The 22446-nt window shown below is 38.3% G+C and overlaps 1 protein-coding gene across 1 annotated transcript; it reads left to right on the top strand.

Annotated features, from left to right (window-relative positions):
• Positions 1-952: 952 nt before the first annotated feature.
• C9 (complement C9) lies at positions 953-21900 on the top strand. Its single transcript, XM_074855494.1, has 12 exons — positions 953-1053; positions 6302-6419; positions 7087-7234; positions 8411-8558; positions 10232-10370; positions 11558-11776; positions 14091-14331; positions 15636-15764; positions 18238-18416; positions 18622-18850; positions 19689-19868; positions 21736-21900. The coding sequence occupies exons 1-11, from the start codon at positions 968-970 to the stop codon at positions 19847-19849; spliced, it is 1797 nt and encodes a 598-aa protein (XP_074711595.1). The 5' UTR covers positions 953-967; the 3' UTR covers positions 19850-19868; positions 21736-21900.
• Positions 21901-22446: the final 546 nt, after the last annotated feature.

The raw sequence follows: 22446 nt of genomic DNA, 5'->3' as shown, positions 1-22446 counted from the left end.
TTATATGTGTCCGTCTTGCATTATTGATCAATAAATGGGTTTAGTGCAACTGGACTCATCAAGCTGGACTGAGGCTGCATCAGATTTAAATTCCTCTAAATTAAATTTTTCCAAATTAAGGCTTGAACAGGGAAAAAAATTGCCTGACCTATTCTACACTCTCCCCTCTCCCTGCCACAAAAATGGGTGAACAGAAAAAATTAAAAGTAAATTTTTTTACTTACCCATGGTAATTTGGAATATCCTTATACTGGCTTATCCTTTTAAGCTTGCATCCAGATACTTAATTCTCAACTGCTAAACAGCAGATTATTTATGAGCTACTTCTGTCTTATGACTGTGTCCAACACATGATGCCTTAAAGCTGGATTATGGCAAACTACTGAATAGGCATGTCCTTCTAAAAGAGCTAGGTTGTGGTTTGTGTTTTGGTGACAGACTGAAAGCTAGGAGAGTTTAGGCTCCTTTTAAACCACAAAAAATTGCGTGTTGTTCTTTTATATTGACTGAGGAGGAAGAAAAAGCAATCTTAGGACTTTATTCCTCCAATACTCCAAATGAGGATTCCAAAGATGTGAGATGCTGAACTTGCTCTTGTAAACAGCTCTGCTTTAGGAACTATTTGTTCCTTACATGAGTCACTGCTATGACAGCTTTTTACTAGGCAGCTAACTGTCCTCTAATTAAATAGAAAATGTCTTTCCCATGTTTAAAAAGCACTAGTAAACAGAAATAGTTTTTAATCTTGAAACTACTTTATGCTATTTCCCAGTCTCCACACAGGAAAAAGTGGAGTTTTCTGAAAAGTGGACTTTAGAGCACTTACCGTTAAGGCAGTTTTGGCCAGTAACTGGCATTCTTCAGTAAGCACTGCTTTTTGTTTGTTTTCTTGGTAATAAATAACAAAAGGAACAAATAAAGATATTACAAATTCAGTCATGGCAATTTTTGACTATTCAGCTACAAAATGAGAAGCATGCATGTTATCCTGCAGCTTATATCCATACTATGCAATTTAGATGTGGCTGCCTCACTTTTGGGGGAAAGTAGAAGGTAAGTGTCCTTGGTCTTCTGTAGATGTCTATACTGTTTTTTTCTCCAACAGAGAGCATAAACCTCCAATGCAGACATTTCTAATGGTAGCTTGTGCAGATATCCAATAAAAAAGGAAACTACTTCTTGCTATATTCCAAGTAGTCAAATAGAAATGGTTTATCCAATAAAGGTGATTTATAGCAGTTGAAGCCATGTTCTTGTAGGGAGGCGGAGCTCAGGCAACTTTTCTATTGCACGCTGAGTGTGAAAATATAATCTAATCTCAATCTCTTTCTTTCTGAAGATGTACAATTTCATGCTGATAGTACTTCTATTCTTATTTAAAGTCTCCTAGACTGCCTATTTCTAATTCTTTGAAAATATAGCCTTTGTTTTTCCACTGTAAGTACCACTAGAAGGAGAACTAAAGGCTTAGTCACTACAAAAATATCATGTGAAAACAACTGAAGAGCTACACCACCAGAAATAGAGCTGCCTAGTCTGTAAATCATTTATGAGTATGGTCAGTATTAAGTGGTGAAAGACTGTGAGTCTCGTAACAGATACATGTACGTTAAGAATAAATTGGGATCTATCTGCTTTAAGTCTTAAATTGCAGTATGAGAAGCATTTTGTGATGACGTGCATATTATTTGAACAACCAAGTATTGCCTCTTGCACACGTGTCTAGGCCTGAGTGGTATCTGCTGCTATTATTGCTTGAAATACCTGAACAGGCCATGAAGAGTAGCCTTCAAAACTATCAACATTGCTGCTTCCCTTGCTCCTTATGTTTTGATTGTTGTTATTATTTTGGCACTTGGATCCAGTTAAAGCACAGGTTTGATATATTCAGTTAGAAACAGGTCAGCCAGAAGATAACGATTATTACAGAGTCCATAGTAGGCAACGTGGGCTATCAGCTTGACGTCACATTATACCAAAGACTGTGCAGCTTCACAACGGTGCTAGCAACTACAGTTGGCAAAATTATGCCCTCATGTGATGCTATCATGTCTCCAAATTAGAGCTATACTTTCTCTCTTGGCCAGTGCTAATTGTCAAACCAAGACTTCTTCTTGTCATCAGTTTTGTAACCGATGTACTAACATCTCTGTATTTTTGAAACATGGATTAATAACAGATCATGGAAGATGTGTAGCCTGAGGGTATACAGAGTATGTTGTGCAATCCAAGACAAGGTGAGAGCAATTTAGTGTACTGATTGTGAAATGGCTTTTCCTTTCCAAAGAGCATTCTTCTGTCCCTTGAACCTCTCCAATAATGGATAGCAGAGAAGGTGTTTCGATTTCTTGCTCCTAACTGTCACCTTCAATGACATTCATTAGTAGCTGAACTGCTTTTACCTCCTTTTTAAATGCTGTGACTTAATATCTCCTGTTCAGTATGGATTTTCCGTAACCTTTTTCTCTCCAGGTTTAATGTGGAGGTGACAAGCTTGCCAATTTTCCTAATATCTTTGTTTTTTCTAAACAATTGTGTTGAATAAAATGCTCTTTCCATACGCATACCTTTGAATTTCCAGATCAATCTGAATAGTGGATGCATTGTTGGTATTTCAGAGTTCATGAGACTCGTTTGCAATGAGCTTTTTCTGACATTTTCTTTTCCCCTTCTCTAACCTCAAGTCCAAAACGCTAAAGTGGGATCTGCAGCAAATTATGTGAAACTTGTACACTAACCTGGAGGGCACCGGGGGGGGGGTGGGGGGAGGTGGTGTACATTACTCAATGAGTATTCTTGCAGAAGTTGCTCAGTTGGGATTATGTGAAAACCTGTGCCACCTGAAAGTCAACTCAAAGACTACCATCAACTATGGTTTGCAGACAGTTGACGGCAAGACTTCCATTTGCATTGAAAAGTTCAACTCAGCCTTTCCTGCCTGAGATTTTTATTTTAGACTCAAAACAATGACTTATCAGAACCTTTAGGCGACTCTTTAGGATCTATACCAGCTTGAGTCTGATCACTCCTTTAGGCACTGCCTCCTAGGCACTGCTCTCTATGGTTCATTCTTACTGCCTGCAGGGGATTTTCACTGCATTTTTAAGGTAATAATTTAAAAGTTCAGAAATGCATTTCAATGTAAACTTCTACAGTACCTAAATACCTGATAATTTCTGGGAGTAAGATATCCATCTACTTTTAGAAATCCTATTATGTGCCTCAGTATAACTTTAAGGTCTAGTGTCTAAGGGTTCCCACTCCTACTACCTTTAAGGACAACCTGTCGGTCTTCAACCCAAGATGCCAGAATAGATGATGTTACTCAGGTTTACAGTCCTACATCAGTGAGGGTATGGAAAGGTCATATATGCAGCCATCTTTGCAGATACAGGAAGAAACAAGCTGATTCTCATCCATTTGCCAGACCAGCAGATTTTTATTTCTTCCCTCCATTCATGTCACTGTCATGCTGAGTGGTGGAAAAATATTTAATAGCATACTGTACAGCAACTTTTCAAAGCATTGCCTCCTTATTATGAAGTTACAGTAAATTGTAGTATTGCTGAAGTATTTGTAAGATGAGCTAATTACAGGTGAAGGATTTAGTTTTGAAGAGGCTGAAGGGTTACATCAAACTTCAAATACATTACAACTTTCCAGAATTTCATAGAACTGAATACAACATACATTGAAAACATCTAGGTTGCAAGGGACTTCTGGAGACCTTCTACAATGTTCTGTTCAAAGTAGGACCTTAGATCAGGTTATCCAGGGGTGCTGTGACAGAGTCTTGAGTATTTCCAGTGAGGGACATGCTACCATTTCCCTGGGTAACCTATTCCAATGTTTAATTGTTCTCACAGTAAAGGCTTTTTTTTGTATTCAGATGGCATTTCTCCTGAAGCAACTTCTGCATAGTGCCTCCATCTTCTATATAACTACTTTCTAGGACTTAGCCTTTTCTGTAGAAGTTTCTAAGAGATGCTGTATACTTATTTCTTTTTCTTTCTTATTTTTGAATTATAAACCTTAATATAACACAGGGTAAGTGTGAATGCAGCACAACTTCAGGTGGATTTATAATTTCAAAAATCTGTATCAATTCCTAGGCTGAAGTATCATTCTGATGTATGTGAACATGCATGCTTAGCCAATATTTGAAACATATACCTTGCAGAGTGTTTTGGGATCTGTAAACCTCAACACCACTGGAGAAAAATGTTGGCCCCTAAATGAACATATGACAGTAGAAGAAAAGGCTGAGATTAAAAGTACCATGATAAACCTAATCACAGTCTTTCTGGGTCAGAGTGGAGACAACTGATCCGTTACCGTGTTCTTGATAGTGATCATTGAAGGATGCTCAAGGAGAAGTGTAAGAGCAAGGCAGGTACTCAATGCCATCTCCAAAGCTCCCAGAGCTTTCAGCTGCTAACTAGTGGGTTATTGATTTAGGTGCTCAGAGTCCATCAGAGAATTAGTGAAAGGGAATTCTATGTAAAGTGGATTTTTCACAAGGTTGGATCTGCATCATCTATGAGGTACCCCAATTCCTGGTGCCAGGCACACAGCAAATCTTCACACTTCCCTACCAGCTAAGAGTTTGGGAGGTCCCTATTGTATGGAAAGAATTCTTAATTTTTCATCTCAGTTCTGCTGTCCATAGATATTGGGCATATTTGTGCTTTTTGCTGTTCCCTTTTTTTCAGAATCCCACCTGTTAAAAGAAACACTCTAAGCCAAGGACCCATTGACTGCAGGCCCTAGCTGGAGGTCAAGCGATTTCTGGAAAAAGAGTTGTTTAGTAGCAGCAAGCAAGACAGTGAGAGTGTGTGATACGGATACTTTCAGCAGCAGCTGTGGCGTGTGTTTACTGCTGGTGTGTGTGACAGCGGAAAGTCTGAGGCATCAGATCCAGTAAGGGTCAGCTGAGTGTATAAAAGGTTGCACAACAACCTTGTGATCCCTGAGCTGTTTAAGATTCAATTGCTGGAAAGAGACATAGGTCGACTTAGCCTCTTCGTAACAACTTACTATGTATATAAAATAAACATACAATAAATGGCACCAGAAAGCTGAACCAACTGGTATATCTTCCTTGTCCAAATTGCAGATTTCTCAACCTTGTGAAATCAGGTTACATTTGTTTGGACTCCTGACATATTTGTACAAGGGACGGGGGTCAAAGAGTGGAGGACAAGGCCCTGCCTCCAACGAAAGCCCATACATCACACTGCATGAGCTGCAGATCTGCCAACCAGCTAGGTTCAGCAGCAAAGGTCCCATTGTAGAGCAGAGGTAGCAACAGCATTAACCTGGAGAGGTGGAGAGAGAGTATTGCTTCATAGTGGATGAATGCTCAGAGTGTAAGGCCAAATTGGAATAAATTACAGAAAGAAAATCAGTCAAGTTAGACTTCAGTGCTCCTCTGTTCCTCTACTTTCCAGCATTGCTACCTGTGAAGATAAGGTCACCAGTAAACTATTCACTTTGTTTTTTAAAGTTAACAAGTCATCCTACAATGCACCAGTTTTTAATGTCTAACTGTGGGTGATTTAAAGAAGCTTAATTTCTATAAAGGGATGGCCTTTCACTCACTTACTGAGAGTCAGGAGTTTCATGATATTTAAAATCGGGCACCAAAATGAAGAGTCACTCTAGAAAATACAGACCTAACTGACAAAGAATTCAACTTGGCAAGCTGAAGCATACTTAGATAGCTAAATATTTGTCTGTTTTCCCAACTATATAAGTTAGCCTATTAGCAAATAATACCTTTATTTATGAGCCTTCTTTCAACCGAGGAAAGCATTTAAACTTTTACCTAGGTTTAAGGGCAACCTTATTAAAGTCAATAAGCTAAAAAATCACAAAGATCTTTTTCAATACTTCATGTATTGTAGTGCTACATCTATTTATGATGTCCTGCTGTGCCTTTTTGTTCAGCTTTAAGTGTTGGGAACACAGCCACTGTCTGAATAGAGGAAGTGCAGATGTTCTCTGTGTATTATAGTTTGATTCTCTTCAATAACATGATCCACTATAAGAGCAAAGATCTAAAAAGGGGGAAAACAGCTGGTTTATTAAATTTTCGAAGTTTTTTTCATGTAATTTTAAACCACCAAAGAATTTAAGATTAGACAGCTGTTTATACAGCTAAGTATCAAGTACTGCTATGAGAGTGAAATAGAAAACACCCTGAAGATGCTTCCAAAATATTGGTCTGTGGTTTAAATACAAACTCATATGTGATTTTAGTGTACTGCCTAGGACTGTACTGGAATGTTTTGTTTCACAGCTCTTCAGAAAAAGCTTTCCACAGGGGAACAAGAGAACTGAATGCTCCATCTCCGATAGATTGTAAACTAAGCAGCTGGAGTGCGTGGGGGCCCTGCGACCCATGCACCTATCAAAGGGTAAGCTATAGTTGGAAACCTTTGTTCCAAAGCCACAACCAAAGGGACACTATCCATTTGCCTTTTGGTTACGGGAAAATATCAGATTGCAGTGCTTAATATTGTATGTTCCTGATTTGAGAAAACCCATAATCATTTCAGAACTGAAGCCATAAGAATAAGAGAAGACTACATCCAGACGTACATCACTGGTCAAGTGTTCTTATTCAAATTTTTTTTGTTGATAGAAATTATCTGTTTTGGCCATGTGGATGTTTCTATTAAGAACATTACTTTTCAATACATTTTCCTTTTTTAAATAAAAACCAATTTTTTTCAAAAGTGGATTTCTATTTTCTTAAGGGAGTTCTTCTTATGAGACCAGAAAAATTAAAGACTTGAAAGCATACAAAATATATATGATGCATTTCCTCACTGGATTGAAAATAATTAAAATAGTGACATAAATAGTGAAAAATAAGCACCTGTACATACTTGCTAAGACATTATTATTAATTCAATGTGCCCGTATGCTTTTTTTTGCACCACAAGATGTGCCTATGGATTTTCAACCAAAGATTTCACCTAAGATGCTTAATTTTGGAAAGTTTTAAGTTCAGCTGGAAATACTTCAGTTCTGGTAGTTCTCTTTTCTCTCTAAGCAATGTTAATAGTGTTATCTTTCAAGTTTCGTTCTAGACGTATTGAGAGATTCGGACAGTTTGGTGGAACACCATGCCTGGAGACCTTAGGAGATACACAAAGCTGTAAAACCAGCCAAGTTTGTCCTGAAGAACCAGAACCAGACTGTGGTACTGACTTTCAATGCAATTCTGGTAAGTTTTAGTTTTGTGCCATACTGAGTTATGCAATAACTCAGGAAAACACATTTGCTTACTTCTGTGTAGAAGTTAAATCCATTTCCATTGAAGACAACAAAATACATACACATAAAGAAAGATATGCTTCAGTGCTTTTCTAGCTGGGGATGATTTCCTGAAGCAGTGCCTTATTACTAGGGTATAAAGAGTCCCCAGTGTGTTAGACAGGTGGGTTGCAACGCCACAGTGCCAAAACCACATTATGAACAGTGCTTGAGAAGGGGTACATTCCTCTCATCTCCCATTACAGTTTGCATCTAGTTTAAATTATTCTCCTGTACTTTCTACTCCATGGTTAAAAGTTGACCATACTATGACTGTCCTTTCTTCTAGCATAACTGCTCCACCTGCTACAGAATCACTATGTTTTATGAAAAATCACTAGGAAAAACTAGGACTGAAGGAATTTTAACTAAATAGCTGGGGAGGTTTATTGACCAAACTGGTATGATAGGTACTATCTGGAGACCAGAATGCCTCTAGATCCAAAGTAAGGTGTAAAACTGTATAGTGATACATGCATGGCATATGAATGAATGTAATGTTCAAGATTCATCATAAATCAAAATAAAATAGGAAATTTTAATGGTAATAAAACTAGTCAGAGCAGAGAATGAAAGATGGTAAGTGAATTTTGAGTCCCAAGCTATTGTCAATATTGTCTTTATCTCAAATACGGTGAAGTTCAAGTAGAGGAAGAAAAATATTTGGACACTACAGTGTCCAAATAATATAGTCCAAAGAGCAAAAATTTAAACAATTTAGAAATAATTCTTTGTTGATATTGAATTAATATTTTCCTGTATTCTCTTAATACAAATTTTAAAAAAACACACACTAATAATCAAAGATTAACATAGAAACAATAACAGGACGGAACAACTTTCTGCAAATCACAGCAGTTCTCCTGTCACTTACTTTTCCTCAGCCATCCTAGTAAACTCATTAGTAAATATAGTAGTATGGGGCTTTTTTTAATTTGAAGGAGGCATGATGTAGGACTCGATTTCCTCTTGAGAATACTAGAAATATACAAAGAGGAACATGTCAATAAAGAGTAGCTGGAGTGTCATTTAAAGTCCATCTTGGGGAAAAAAAAAGTGTTCATTCAATGTTTTATTCTTTCATCAGGTCGATGTATAAAGCGACGACTTGTGTGTAATGTAGATAATGACTGTGGAGACTTCTCTGATGAAGATAACTGTGAATCTGACCCACGATCACCATGCCGTAACCATGATATTGATGTGTCTGAAGTTGGCAGGACTGCAGGGCAAGGGTACGTAATAAAGTAAAAAGTAGTAGTGGGCCTTGTGAAGAGTCTGGAACTCTCTCCAAAGGCAGCTGAAAACACTGGGGCACACTGACATTCCTAAAAGTGGAACCTGAATCGTGTTCGCATTTGTATTCAGAAATGCTATGTAGCTTTTGGAAGAACACCTAACTACTGTTTTATTTTGCATACTTGGGGAGAGTAAAATCTTTATACAGACAGTGTAAACCAATTATTATGTTAAAACACGAATCATATCTAGAGGTTACATGAATATACTTACAATACCTATTATTTAAATATAAAGCTTACAGATATATAGATATGTTTCAAATGATATTTCATAACAAATCAGTCATCTCCAACTAATTTACTAACATGCATGTCTAAAGGAGAGAAAACGTATCTTGATTATTTATACAATGGGATGCCTTACTGCAACAACACTCTGCCTGCAGCTTTTTTCCAGTATTACATTCTCCACTTCCCAGATTTTAATTGTTTACAGGAGTTTTCCTCATTAATCTAAGTCAAAAATTAATCCTTCTATCCTCAAACTATGATGGATTTCTTTATTTCCAACCAAAAAGAAAGTGTGACATATTATTTATCTACAAACTTAGAAAGCAGATATCCAAACTGAAACAAATGAAAATAAATGTATACTACAGCACCACCCTGTGTTTAAATGAAAAGGATGCAGCCTTTTCGTTTAATTTTGGTAATGGTATTACTGCACAAGAGCAAAAATGTTGGCTTTGTAGCATGGTGAAATAAACCATGTCCTTATGCATTTTCAGAAATAGCTTCTTTATTATTTCTATTATAATCCATTACTAAAATCTTCCATGAGAAAATGTATAGATGTACAGTAGAGACACTGGCAACTTTGGTGAATTGATAACCACTTTCTACACTCAGATAGGTATATGGATATGTATCAGACGTAAATACTGGAAATACTGAAAAGATTTAAGTCTATGAAACAGACATAGAAAGGCAAAAAACCAATATAGAATCATCCAAGTAGCAGTTATTTTTGGAAGTTGTCTCTTGTACATTGGTATGTAGATGCATAGAGCTATACAGCTGATATGCCCTCCTCTGTGGATTTATAGTGGTTCAAATTTCCTCTGCTCTGCTCCAGGGAATTCTATTACTCCACCAGGTCACACCCTCAGAGAAAAGGCAATGCTAGGAGTAGCTGCATATTCCTTCTACAAGTTTGATGGATCTTGTATACACTCGATACCAAAGTTCCTACCAGTAAACTAATATGAATTAAGAAAAAAACAGATTAAAAGTAGCTGTTAAGATGTCTCTTTTAAACCTATAAGGAATGCTTCCTCAAATACATTGGGCAAGAAGAAATATTTTTTACCCTCTTTTATTCCTAAGGTTCTTACTGTGTTTAATGTTTAATATCTATCTTTTATTTGTTTATTTCTCATATGTGGCCCTTAAAGTGCTTTACAAAAGATGTGTCATTATCTCCATTACACAGATGAGAGGACCACAAGAGGTAAGGCAAGCTTCTGTGGACGAAGCAAGGTTCAGTTCCACAGCTAGTCTCTATCTCTTACAGAATCTGACTTTTCCAGTCATACCATTGTCTACAGGTTATGGGTGCTGGCACCTCCTTTTTTTGAAGTGTAACCTCTTTTGTATTTCTCTTGTAGAATCAACATTTTAGGGATGCAGCCAATGGCCAGTCCATTTGACAATGACTTTTTCAATGGTCTTTGTGAAAGGGTGCGTGATGGAAACACACGGACATATTACCGCAAGCCATGGAATGTGGGTGTTCTCACTTATGATGTAAGTCTAAGTCCTTCTGTGCAAACTAGAATGTCTTTAATTGAATGATGAATCCTGACAATCCTCTTGGAAGACTCAGTATATCTTGAGTCATGTAGCAGCAGGTTTTTAGCGTCAAGCTTTTGATAACGTCCAGAGGAAAAAAGGCTATGTTATCATTTGCTTTAGCAGTTAAGCTCAGTTGAGCCAGATACATTCCCACATGTTCATTGCTGTACCTGTGCCTAGTAAATGAAACTATCTTTCTGGAATGTTTACAGTATGTGCAGATGAAATGAACAGGATATATGCAGAAAGGAATATCATACCTAACGTTTACTGGGTAGAGCAGCAACCAAACTACTTTTTCAAGGACACTGATAAAAAGCTACAAATAATACTATGATACTCTAGTCCTGCTTGGGTTTTCTAATCAGTGATGACTTTGTCCCACTGAAAAAAAACCATAATAGGCTTTTGAGATTCAGACTATGACTTCCAGTGAGGTTTGAACACTGAATATGTTGATGATCTTAGAAACATCAATGTCAGGTGCATTCCAGAAATTAAAGCAGTATTTTGCTTGCTAAATGCTTTGCCTATCACTGTAAGTAGGAACTTCATAGAACAATGACAATTTAAACCAGATCCTGCCCAAGACAAGTAAATCTGACACAGAGATCATTGCTCATATTTGATTTCGATGCATAACCATTTTCAGTTATTAAAACTCTATGTTCTGCTAAGGTATACCAAAATAAACAACACTGAAATAGATATTCTGAATTAGCTATTGTCTGCTGTAAGAAAAGAAAGCAAATTCATAATTGTGTCTCATTTCAAATGTTGGGACCATTAGCCAATCTTGTTTGTGTTCTAGGAAGGAGCTGAAGACTACTAGTCCTTCCATGTAAAGGAACTGTTGACACACATAAATTACTTTGACAGTGTAACATGCTGAGATTTAACACTCTCTGAAATATTAACACTGCAGTTTTCTGTTTAGTTTTGAACCACTGAGCTGATCCAGATGAGGTGGCTTGGGAAGGGCATGGTATTTCCATTTGTTTTCTTTTAAAAGAATAAAAGAGCTGTAAGAAAATGTATTACTAAGCTATGTAAAGCATACAATTTTAAAGTGCTATGTAGATTTTTCTATTACTGCCTCTTTTGTTTTCTCATACAACCTTTTCATTATCTTTTGTAAGACAAAAGCAGACAAAACCTTCACATCTGTGTTCTACCATGATCGTGTAAAAATGTTACGAGAGGTTTACAAAGAAAAACAACAACACTTTAATGTTGACCTGTCTCTGAAATATACACCTACTGAAGGAAGTAACAAAATTGGTTTAGAAGGAAATTTCAGGTATCACTATATCAAGAATTCAAGTTTAAGTTCTTTCCTGAAAAGCTCCACAGAAAGGGTAAGTTTAATTAAGCTAAAGTTTAATGTCACTATTTTACAAACAGCAAAATTTACACAGTGTTAGAATAACGTAATATGACTCTATCTAAGTATTCTAGTTGCCTGCTGCTTTTCTGTCATTTATTCACAAAAATGAAATACTGGCAATACTAGGGTTAAGATTTCAGACGTGGCCAAAGGGTAACCAAATGTATCTTCACTTTTTCCACTGTTTACCCTTGACTAGCAACCACCCTCATCTTCAACAGGGGCTTGATGTTAGAGAGGGCCAAAGATCTCAGATTTCTTGATTAGAAAGCAGCTCTGATTAGTGCATTTTGGGCATATTAAATCAAGCCCTTGGATAAAAGTTGCCACGGAGTAGGCCTACGCTAGATAAGCACAAAATAGACATGTAGAATAACTGAAAGGTCACATCTCAGCCATTCAGGTACGTCTGTACTAATAAATTAGCCTGGGCTAAGACGCATGGGCATTAGCACTGGCACATGATAATCTGTAGTTTTACTAACACACTGCCATGATTTTGGTCTGTGCCAGCTCTCATGCTTTCATAAACAATGCCCATCCTGTGGTCCCCTGCAGCATGTTTGAAGGGAATGTTCCCAGTAGGCAGTCTGGAGAAAGCAAACCTATTTTGGTGTTGCACACAAGCCACAGCATGCTACCTGTCCTTTTGAGATGGAGGAAAGGCCCTATCCCATTTTATTTACTAGTAAAGAAGTAGCCTTCTTTACCAAAGGTAAAGTTAACCAAAGTCTATGATCACAACATGCCACCATGTACAAGGTACATCAACTCCATAGTGCTGAAATGCACTACAAGCAAGGAAGAATAGATCTGCCTCAACTAATTCAATGTTTCTAGTTTCTTGTCAGCATTGTTGTCTAGGACCCCTTCAGAGCTCTGGAGATCAAATGGATATAAGGAAAACTAAGATAACTTTTATAACTGATTAATTAAAATAATGCTGAAGAGAAAGGTCTGTGTTATAAAGAGAAACTGATAAACAGCACTGACTTTTTATTGGTATGAGGTTTTTTGGGATGGAAATGGATCATTTAAAACTCAAAGTATTCATCTCTACAGATGCAAAAGACCAAGTTCAGTACCTCAGGTTATATTACAGGCTGCTTATAGTCTAGTGGTTTGTGATAGGAGTTTTGGCCTCAAATTCTTGCTCAGAGATCAGTTCAGAAAATGAGTCATGATCTGTCTGTCATTGGCAGAGGTCTATCACTGTAAACTCACGTTTCTGCAGGTAAATGGTCAAGAAACCTCCAGGGCTGACCTGCAATTTAAAATCAGGAACAGCCCAGTGACACCAGGAGAGTAAAGCATTTTGTACGTGCTGGATGGCAGAAATATTTGCACCTACAAAAATTTCCTCACAGAGCTTTAGATGCCTGAACATTTCTATCAGTCCTAAGCAGTATCTGAGTCAGCAGTTTAAGATCTTTTAAATGGTGCCAGCTAATGTGATAGTCAGTTACTAAATCCCTTTTACGTACCTCCTGTTAGGCACTACTGTTAAGGGAGTGAAATAAGTACTGCAGATAATAACATGGTTTGGAAGGCATGTGTTTGCCTAGAGTCTTAAGCACAACTATTTCACAAGATGTCATGTGTTATGGGCAGCAGCTAGGTCCTAGTTTAGATTATGATATAAAACCATCTGCAGTGTAATTTATGAAAACAGCAGTCACTAAACCTAGAGTTAGAATGTATGTGTCAAATGCCTCAAAGGGATTTTATTATTTTATTTTGGACTTTTTTTATTAACATTTTATGATGTTATTTTGGACTTTTTTGTTTTTAAATGGATCTGTGCCCTTCCTTCTGACAGCCTGAGAATAACAGAGAAGTGATCTGAAAAAAGAGAACTTAATTCTGCTCTGACTATAAACAAAGACAAAAATCCAGCTGACTTCAGTGGGCAGCTTCTATTACCTAGCAAGCCATATGGAATTACTTTTCAGTGTTATGGAAGTCAGAAGGGCACTCTTGGTAGATATTGCACTTAAAGAGAAGACCTTGTTGTCAAATAGATCACAAAGAACCTGCCGAAATTAGTGAGGGGAGAGTTCTGCAAAACTGTAAGAACTGAAATAATCTAAACCTCTTGTTGCTTCCTTAGTTTAAATCGGAGAACTTTTAATTTGAATTAAACAAGTTTGTCCCTGTTACAAAACACTAGATTGAATGCAATGTTTAAAACTGCTGCAGTTTCTTTGTAAGTAAAATAGAACAGATTTTTCTGCTGTGCTGCATACCAGAATGGCACTCATCTGCTTTCTTCTCTCTGCATTCAGAACCAAACCTTTCTGCATGTAAAAGGAAAAATTCAGCTGGGAAGATTCCAAATGCGGAGTCGTGATGTCCATCTCACAGATAGTTTCCTTGATGATCTAAACTTTCTGCCTGCTGAATATGATAAGGGGGAATATTTCAAATTCCTAGAAGATTATGGAACTCACTATGCAGTCTCTGGAACTGTAGGAGGAAAATATGAACTTGTGTATGTGCTGGATAATTATGCTATGTCTCAAATAGGTATGCAGTTTGCTGGTCTTGCTATGGTATGCAGATTATCACCAAGTCTCCAAAGAGATGGATGAGGATAGATCTGTGTATATGGAGCACTACTGAGAACAGCACAGTTCAGTGTGCTGCTTGTGGCAAACCAGTGACATGAGTTCAACAGAGATGAGGGACAGTCTTTTTAACTTTCAGAATTATTTGAACTCTGTATTTTAAGTCTGTAACTGAGAAAAAAACCCAAACAAACGAACAAAAAAAACCCCAAAAAACAAAACTTCTTCAAAATATTAGCAATACTAATTAGTGTGACTTGTTTCACAAGAGATCCCCAGTGCCTAGAAAAACTGCCTAAACCTTCAATTCAATTTGCTAGTTGGTACCTTCTCATGGTACAGTTTCTCTAAGAGTATGGTGGTGGCAAAAATTAAGGAATAAATTGAAGTGCTCTTGAGTATGCTGAAACTGTTTTTATAGACTTTAACATTCACACTGGAATTTTCCTTGCCCTGGTTAAGATAGAAAAGCAGCAATTTAATCCTTCTTCATGTGCAGTTCGGATATATGTGGTTTTGTAATGGATTAAAGTGGTCACTCTGGAATAAAGTTGGAAAAGGCAATTTTCATGCTGATTTTGAAGATCAGAAAATAAGTACCTGCTGCATGCAGTACCAACAACAATATTACTATCAGATGTTCAGACTATGCAAAGGGACATGGGGCAAAGATGTCACTGATCCCACTGTTACTCTGTTCAGCACCTGGAGATTATGGTGCTGTTTGGTTTTTTTAAAGTACCAATTTCAAGCAAAATTTTTTATGAACACAAAAGTGAAATTCCAGATGAAATGTTTGAGTTTAAAAAATAGAAAAGAGGTGTTTGAGGCAGTAGCAGATGGAGGAGGATTAGAATTGGAGTGGAGAAACTTGTTTGAGGTTGGGAGGATTGAATAATTTAACACAGAAAAAGAACAAATGATAAGCAGCTGAGAAAGACAAAATTCCAATAGAATATATGGAAAGAGTGGTCCCTAGAGGAACATCTGCTTTCAACTAGATCAAGGAAAATAGAAATCAGGTTTTGGAGGACTTTGGTGTTTTCGTAATTACTGTAGATCTCACCTGACTCTGTGCAGGCACTTCAAATACAATAATCCTCACGTTCATTTAATGGAAGAGCAGAATAAGCAGAAGATAAATGGGAAGAAGAAAGCCAAAAACATTTCCACTAGCCCTGAAACTTATTCTCCAAGAATAATAATCTCATATTATTTATGGTAATTCAGTCCCTCTAATCACCTAATTATTTCAACTTCCAGGTATCACTGTAGAAGATGTGAAAAGATGTCTTGGCTATCACTTTGATGCCAATATTGCATTTATATACGTACATGCCAATGTTAACATTGATGCTGGTAAATGTGAAAAGATTAGGGTGAAGGACAACTGTAAGTATATCCTTATTTACCTTATTATTTTTATTTTTGGCCACAACAACCCCCAGCAGCGCTACAGGCTTGGGGAGGAGTGGCTGGAGAGCTGCCAGTCAGAGAGGGACCTGGGGGTGTTGATTGACAGCTGGCTGAACATGAGCCAGCAGTGTGCCCAGGTGGCCAAGAAAGCCAATGGCATCCTGGCTTGTATCAGCAATAGTGTGGCCAGCAGGGACAGGGAAGTGATCTTACCCCTGTACTCAGCACTGGTGAGGCCGCACCTCGATTCCTGTGTTCAGTTTTGGGCCCCTCACTACAAAAAGGACATTGAATGACTCGAGCGTGTCCAGAGAAGGGCAACGAAGCTGGTGAAGGGTCTGGAGCACAGGTCGTACGAGGAGCGGCTGAGGGAACTGGGGTTGTTTAGTCTGGAGAAGAGGAGACTGAGGGGAGACCTCATTGCCCTCTACAACTACCTGAAAGGAGGTTGCAGAGAGCTGGGGATGAGTCTCTTTAACCAAGTAACAAGCGATAGGACAAGAGGGAATGGCCTCAAGTTGAGCAAGGGAAGGTTTAGACTGGATATTAAGAAGCATTTCTTTCCAGAACAGGTTGTCAGGCATTGGAATGGGCTGTCTAGGGAGGTGGTGGAGTCCCCATCCCTGGCAGTGTTTAAGAGTTGGGTCGACATAGCGCTGGGTGATATGGTGTAGTTGAGAACTGTCAGTGTTAAGTTAATGGTTGGACTAGATGATCTTCAAGGTCTTTTCCAACCTAGATGATTCTGTGATTCTGTGATCAGGGTGAAAGTCTCTTAGTGGGAATTATCACAGAATTACAGAATGGTTGAGGTTGGAAGGATCCTCTGGAGGCCATCTTGTTCAACTCCCCTGCTCAAGCAGGGTCATCTAGAGAAGCATGGTCATGTTCTCACCAGGAAGCACAACCCTCAAGTATTTCAGCCCCTCGTCAATATACATATACAGATCACTCCAGCAGCTGACCTTAGACATTCAGTTGAACAAGCAACTGGATCCTTCGTCTCCCCTGTTACTGGCACCTGGATATACAACACCCCAAGGCCCACAGCTCCACTCCCATTGCTGTTACAGACCACCTGATGCATACCAACATACACCCCCGCACACAGTATGGATGCCTCCAGTAACAAGCCTTAGGTGCTCCGTGTACCCAGCAATTGGCCCTTGGATCCTCTTATCTCCAGTTGCCTTACACAGACACACACTCACATGCAAATGGGTCTCAGTCAACCCCAGGACCTTGGGGTCTCTCCAGTATTTGGCCTAGAACCGCTAGTCACTCCAACAGCCAGCTTCTCAAGTTGTCTCACTCTAGAGACATGTACATATCTAGGCCAGACTAACAGACACTTTGATAGCTGGCTCCCAAGCCACTTGCCCTAATCACTTGCTAGTCTGGCTTGATATTTGCTAGTGATCACACACTGACATATGTATCCTCACTCGCTCCAGTTACTGGCATCACAAACACCAGGTCCCTATCAGCCATTGTCCAACTCTAGTTGCTGGCACACAGATCTCCATACACACACATGCATGTAGAATAGTGTTCCCTCACCCAGGAAAATAGTTAGAAATGGAACTTAATGGTAAGCCAGGACAGACAAGCTTACTAATCAGCCACCTTTCTATATGCAATCAGTCCCCTTCTCTGCCTTTATCCCTCTATTTTTCCATGCTCCTTCCTCCCAAAGACACCTTGATCCCCTCCTTACCTCTTCAATGGCATTCCCCTAAATATACTTCAAGTATTTATGTTTGTGCAACCCCAAAATGCCCATTTTTGAATCAAGAGAGCCTTTCTGTTGATTCATGTTGCTGTTGACTCATCCTCCACCCCATCCTGCGGGGCTAGTGGCTCTGCTGGGACAGGCCTGGGAGAAGTCAAGGCAGGGGCTCCCTTTCTCTTATTAGGCTACTTGTGTCACCCTGCCTGTCATTGTTCCACTCTGTTCCTTTGTGTGTCTGGAGACAAGTCATTTGTCACATGACCAAAAAATTGCAACAGGCAAGGAGATTTACTACTGACACAGAGGAGGCAATTGTTTTCAGTGCTCTGTTCTTGTGTTTTAGGTATGAAGCAAAAGCTCCTACTATTCTAATTCCTGTGCTTTTCTGGTTCAGCTCAGGTGATACAGTAGCATTATTCATATTATCTTTGGCTTGTTATCAAATGGCTATGATCTCCATAATGGATCTCCATTTTGCCCTACCCCTTCTTTTCCTTTTAGATATAGAGTTTTCTAATTTAATTGCAAAATAGAAGATTTCCTCACAGGTAAGACATATGAGCAAAGAAAGGTTTAATTCCACCACAACCAGTGAGTGAAGGGTTCTCTATATAGTCATTTTACAGAGATGGACTGGTTGCACTAAAAGGATGACTGTTCTTCAAGATGCATGGCGATTAAAATTTCTTCTCTGTTCTTTCTTCTTTCTTTCTGCAGCAGAACTTAAGGATGATGCTATCATTGATGATGTAATTTCCTTAGTTGATGGAGGGAAGATTGACTTTTCAGTTAAAATAAAAGAAATGTTACTGCGAGGATCCAAAATGGTTGATGTAGAGGATTACATACAGTGGGCTAAGTCTTTGGTTGATGCTCCAGTAGTAATACAGCATCGGGTAAGTAGAACTTCTTCAAAGCTGTGGCTCCTAATGTTTGAAAGCTTTTGTTCTAAGATGGAGGTGACACTCAAAGTTTATAATGAACTTTCGGGTGTTTTCTTCATCTTGAGAGTTTCTTCAGATGGTTACTCTAGTGATAGGTATATAAAAAGTACTAGAACATCAGAAGAGTCTGTTATGCATGGGCTTTTTTCTTCTACAGCCTTCTCCAATACATACACTTGTGCCAGTTAAGATGAGAAATGCGTATTTAAAGAAACAAAATTTGGAAAGAGCAATTGACGACTACATTACCGAATACAGTGTGTGCAAATGTGAACCATGCAGAAATGGAGGCACCCTTGTGCTGGTAGATGGAGCCTGTACATGCATGTGCTCAAGCTACTTTAAGGGAATTGCTTGTCAGATTCCCAAATCTACATTAATTAAAGGTTAGTAAATACTCCAGACAGGCTAAAATGAGTATACTTGTTATTGTGAACAATATCCCGAAAAAATGAACCTTCATAAGGACAGAAGGATGTCATAGTACTCCCTAACACCTACTACTGTCAAATCTCATGGGTATACGGTGTGGAAGTTAGTGTAAGTTACTAGGTTCTTTCCATAAAGAGGGTACTCTAATTTAGAGTTCATTGTCCCACATATATTGTGTGTCTTGGAATGATACCCCAAGTTCATTTAAGTAAACAGGAGCATTATTGAAGCATAGTGCAGTAACGGTAAACTGATTTCAGGCAAAAGCAGTCTCACCACATCATAAGCTATTTTGTCTTCAGTTTCCTGTAAAAGCACTGTGTCTGCTAACACTTGATCACATTTCATAATTACTGTGCTAGCTTAATATTAGATTGGTCCACAAAGGGGAAGATGGAGATTAATGCAGTTCCACTACTGACGATGTAAACAATTTATTGTGCAGTAAATTAATTCTCTGTGGCCAAGCTTTTAAAGCACAGGTGCCCAAAATGGGCCTTAGAACTTAATATTCAGGCAGCTTCCTAGGGGGACAAAAATGTTGAAACCTCTGGCCTCTTAAGCAGTTCCACTGACAAGGGCATTTTCAAAAGTCAGATCTGTGCAATGGGTTGTATGCTGAAGGCCGCAATGATCTGCAGAGTGACCATAACTGAGAATGTAACAACAGATTCATGGTCTGCCTTGTCCACCCTCAAAAGTGTCAAGTAAAAAGCTCTAATTAAACTTTCTGTCACAATACAGAAGACAGAGAGATGCTGGACTAATCCTAGTATGGTCTCTTAATGCCAGTTGTCACTGATGGAGGCTGGAGCTGTTGGAGTGCCTGGTCCACCTGCATCAATGGAGAAAGCACTCGAACTCGCCAGTGTAATAATCCTACACCAGAACCTGGTGGCAGACAATGCCAGGGAGAAAGCATTGAAAAACGACCTTGTGGAGAAGCAAAATAGTTATGCTTCTCAAAAACAGGTAAGCAGCCTCTTTAATTACTAATGTGTTATTGCTGTTTAGAATAAATTATCAGCCGGTATTTGGGGCTTTTCAGTGACACAGTTGAAATGATGCATAAGTCAATTTACATGTTTCATTTAAATCCGTGACTTGATACAACTTTTAAAAACAGCCACCTTGTAGTTCGAATAATTTGTGAATGGTTAGATTTGTATTTGAATGTCTTGAAAAGTAATATTATATCACAGAACTCATGACTAAAATGGAATTCTGGATAAGAACAGACCAAAAATCCAGCTCTTAAAATTCAGATTTCATCTCCAGTCAGACTCTCCATCAAAAAACTTATGTTCTTAGGGAGAGGGAAAAAGACATATTTTCCAGAAACAAAATATAAAGACAGTTAGGGAGTCTGAACTCTCTTATTTGATAAATAGAATGCTTAAATCCAACAAAGCTACCGATACAGAAGTTTTGAAACCTATAGCTTGAAAAAAAAATAGTTTAAGAAAATGTGTAGGTACATGGTTTTGTCATTTTTTAAAAATTATTTTAATATAATACTGCAAATCAAAACTAAACAAAACAAAAGAGCAGGATTTTGAGGATGGATCGTCTGGTCCATAAAATGGCAAGGTGGTCTCAACTTTCTTCACCCGCTGAGAACAACAAGCTTGCATGCCACTTGGATGTTACAGTAAGAGTTTTCAGGCCCAGGAGGAAGTGTTTGGGTGTTATGCTTAAGTTACCATAAGTTCCTTTTCTGAGAGGTCACAAGAAAAAAAGGGGTGGCAAGATTTTGGGTTTTGAATGTTTTCCCACTGAAACACCCTCACGGTAGGTCTTGCAACATGACCTCTACCTGCACCAGAAGTACGTATAAGAAGATTTCATCTGTGCCTGCCCTCTCTCAGCTACAGTAGAGTTCAGCTACATCTAATATTCTACTTGTGAAGCACCCTGAAGAAAGCATGGCCAGCAAGACATAACAGCATTCCTGGGCCATCTAGCCTACATCAGGGAAACTACTTCCTACAGCACCACATCTCCAGGCTATCAAAAGTACTTATGCCATAAGTTATTCCACAGATGGAAGAGAGAAAATTGAGAGACTAATATGATACAGAGCTGGAAAATCAAGAGAAATATAAAGAAGACAAGTATAAGAAGTAGGAGAAACAAAATAAAACTAGCAAGCTGCAGATTCAAAATAGACTGAAGACCGGTCCTTCATACAGTGGGCATACCAAAAATAGATACGTATTTTAAAAACCTCGACACAAACTAATGGAAGGTTCTCAGACATGTCGATAATCACGCTCACTCAGGAAGTCTCTGAAGCATCAATTTTGGCAGGATGGGAAAGTATTCTGGGGAAGTCTGTCTATGTGTTTCCCTACTCCAAGATATTCCCTAGGTTGGTGCTACTGCCCTCTTGTTAAAAACAGGGCACCAAGTTAGCCTTTGTTTGACCCAGTGCAGTTGGTCTTATTTTAAAAAAATCTCATAAGCAACTTAATTTTATTCCTGCACTGTATCATTGACATGTTTCTATTCAGCCATGACAGCAAATACCATGATGATTATTCATGTTACATACATATTCAGATATGTTTCCTCTGGTATGGCTTAGTAAAAGCTCTTTTTAAAAAATTAACCTCTTTGGCTCCTGATACATCAGATATGTTGAGCACTTCTCAAAATCACAGTATATGTTTTGATTCATCCTTTGTTTGAATTATTTTACATACAGTCATATTTGAGACATGGTGAAATCATGTTCTTGGTGAGCCATGAGAGTATTATTTCACTTAAATTTTGACTAATATGTATGTCGTAGCTACTATCTTCTATCACTTCTTTACTATTTTTTCTTCTTTTTTAGAAAACAATAATGGATTTCAAACCAGTTCTACATATCACAGCTTCTGCTAGCCAGCTAACTAGCTACTCAAGAGCAATGAAATGCCATGAATTAAAAGCACCTGCAGCTTAAATGATTGCTAATCAAAACAAAGTAATACACCAATAAACATCTTAACACAAATGAGCTGATGCAGTGGGTGTGGTCTATCTTTTATTTGTCTGTGGCTGTCATTAGAGCATGAATTATCTACCTTAGTTAGTCAACGGGATAATGGTGCTCCCTTGTCAATGTTTTTTTCATAATTCTTTGTGGCATGTTTTCAAACTGATTTTCAAGAATTCAAATCCATGAGTACCAGATTAATATATATACAGCATCAGCTGATTGATGGTGTATTGTTAGTAAAAAACCTGGGAGAGTAATTATCTTCAGCAAAATGCCCTTGTAGGTTTATTTCCAACCCCACATCTTGCATCTAATTCATGCCCTGAATCACCAGTATGTTTATGAAGACATGCAGCTTTACTAGTTACTGTTGCTCCGCCCAACATTTGCTGAGGAGCCTGACATTTTATCTTGTCTATCTATGTCAATGTGTTAAAGATTTTTATATGAAATCAGAGGCATTTTTCAAAGGAATAGAAGAGTTGCTATATTACCATCCCTATTTTTAGCAAAACTTCCAAAGGGAACAAGGATGAAGCAAGTGTACTGTCATTGCACCTACCT

Source organism: Strix uralensis, chromosome Z, assembly GCF_047716275.1.
Source record: "Strix uralensis isolate ZFMK-TIS-50842 chromosome Z, bStrUra1, whole genome shotgun sequence".
Classification (NCBI taxonomy): domain Eukaryota; kingdom Metazoa; phylum Chordata; class Aves; order Strigiformes; family Strigidae; genus Strix; species Strix uralensis.
Note: the sequence above shows the minus strand (reverse complement) of the source record. Positions and strands in the feature narration are given on the sequence as shown.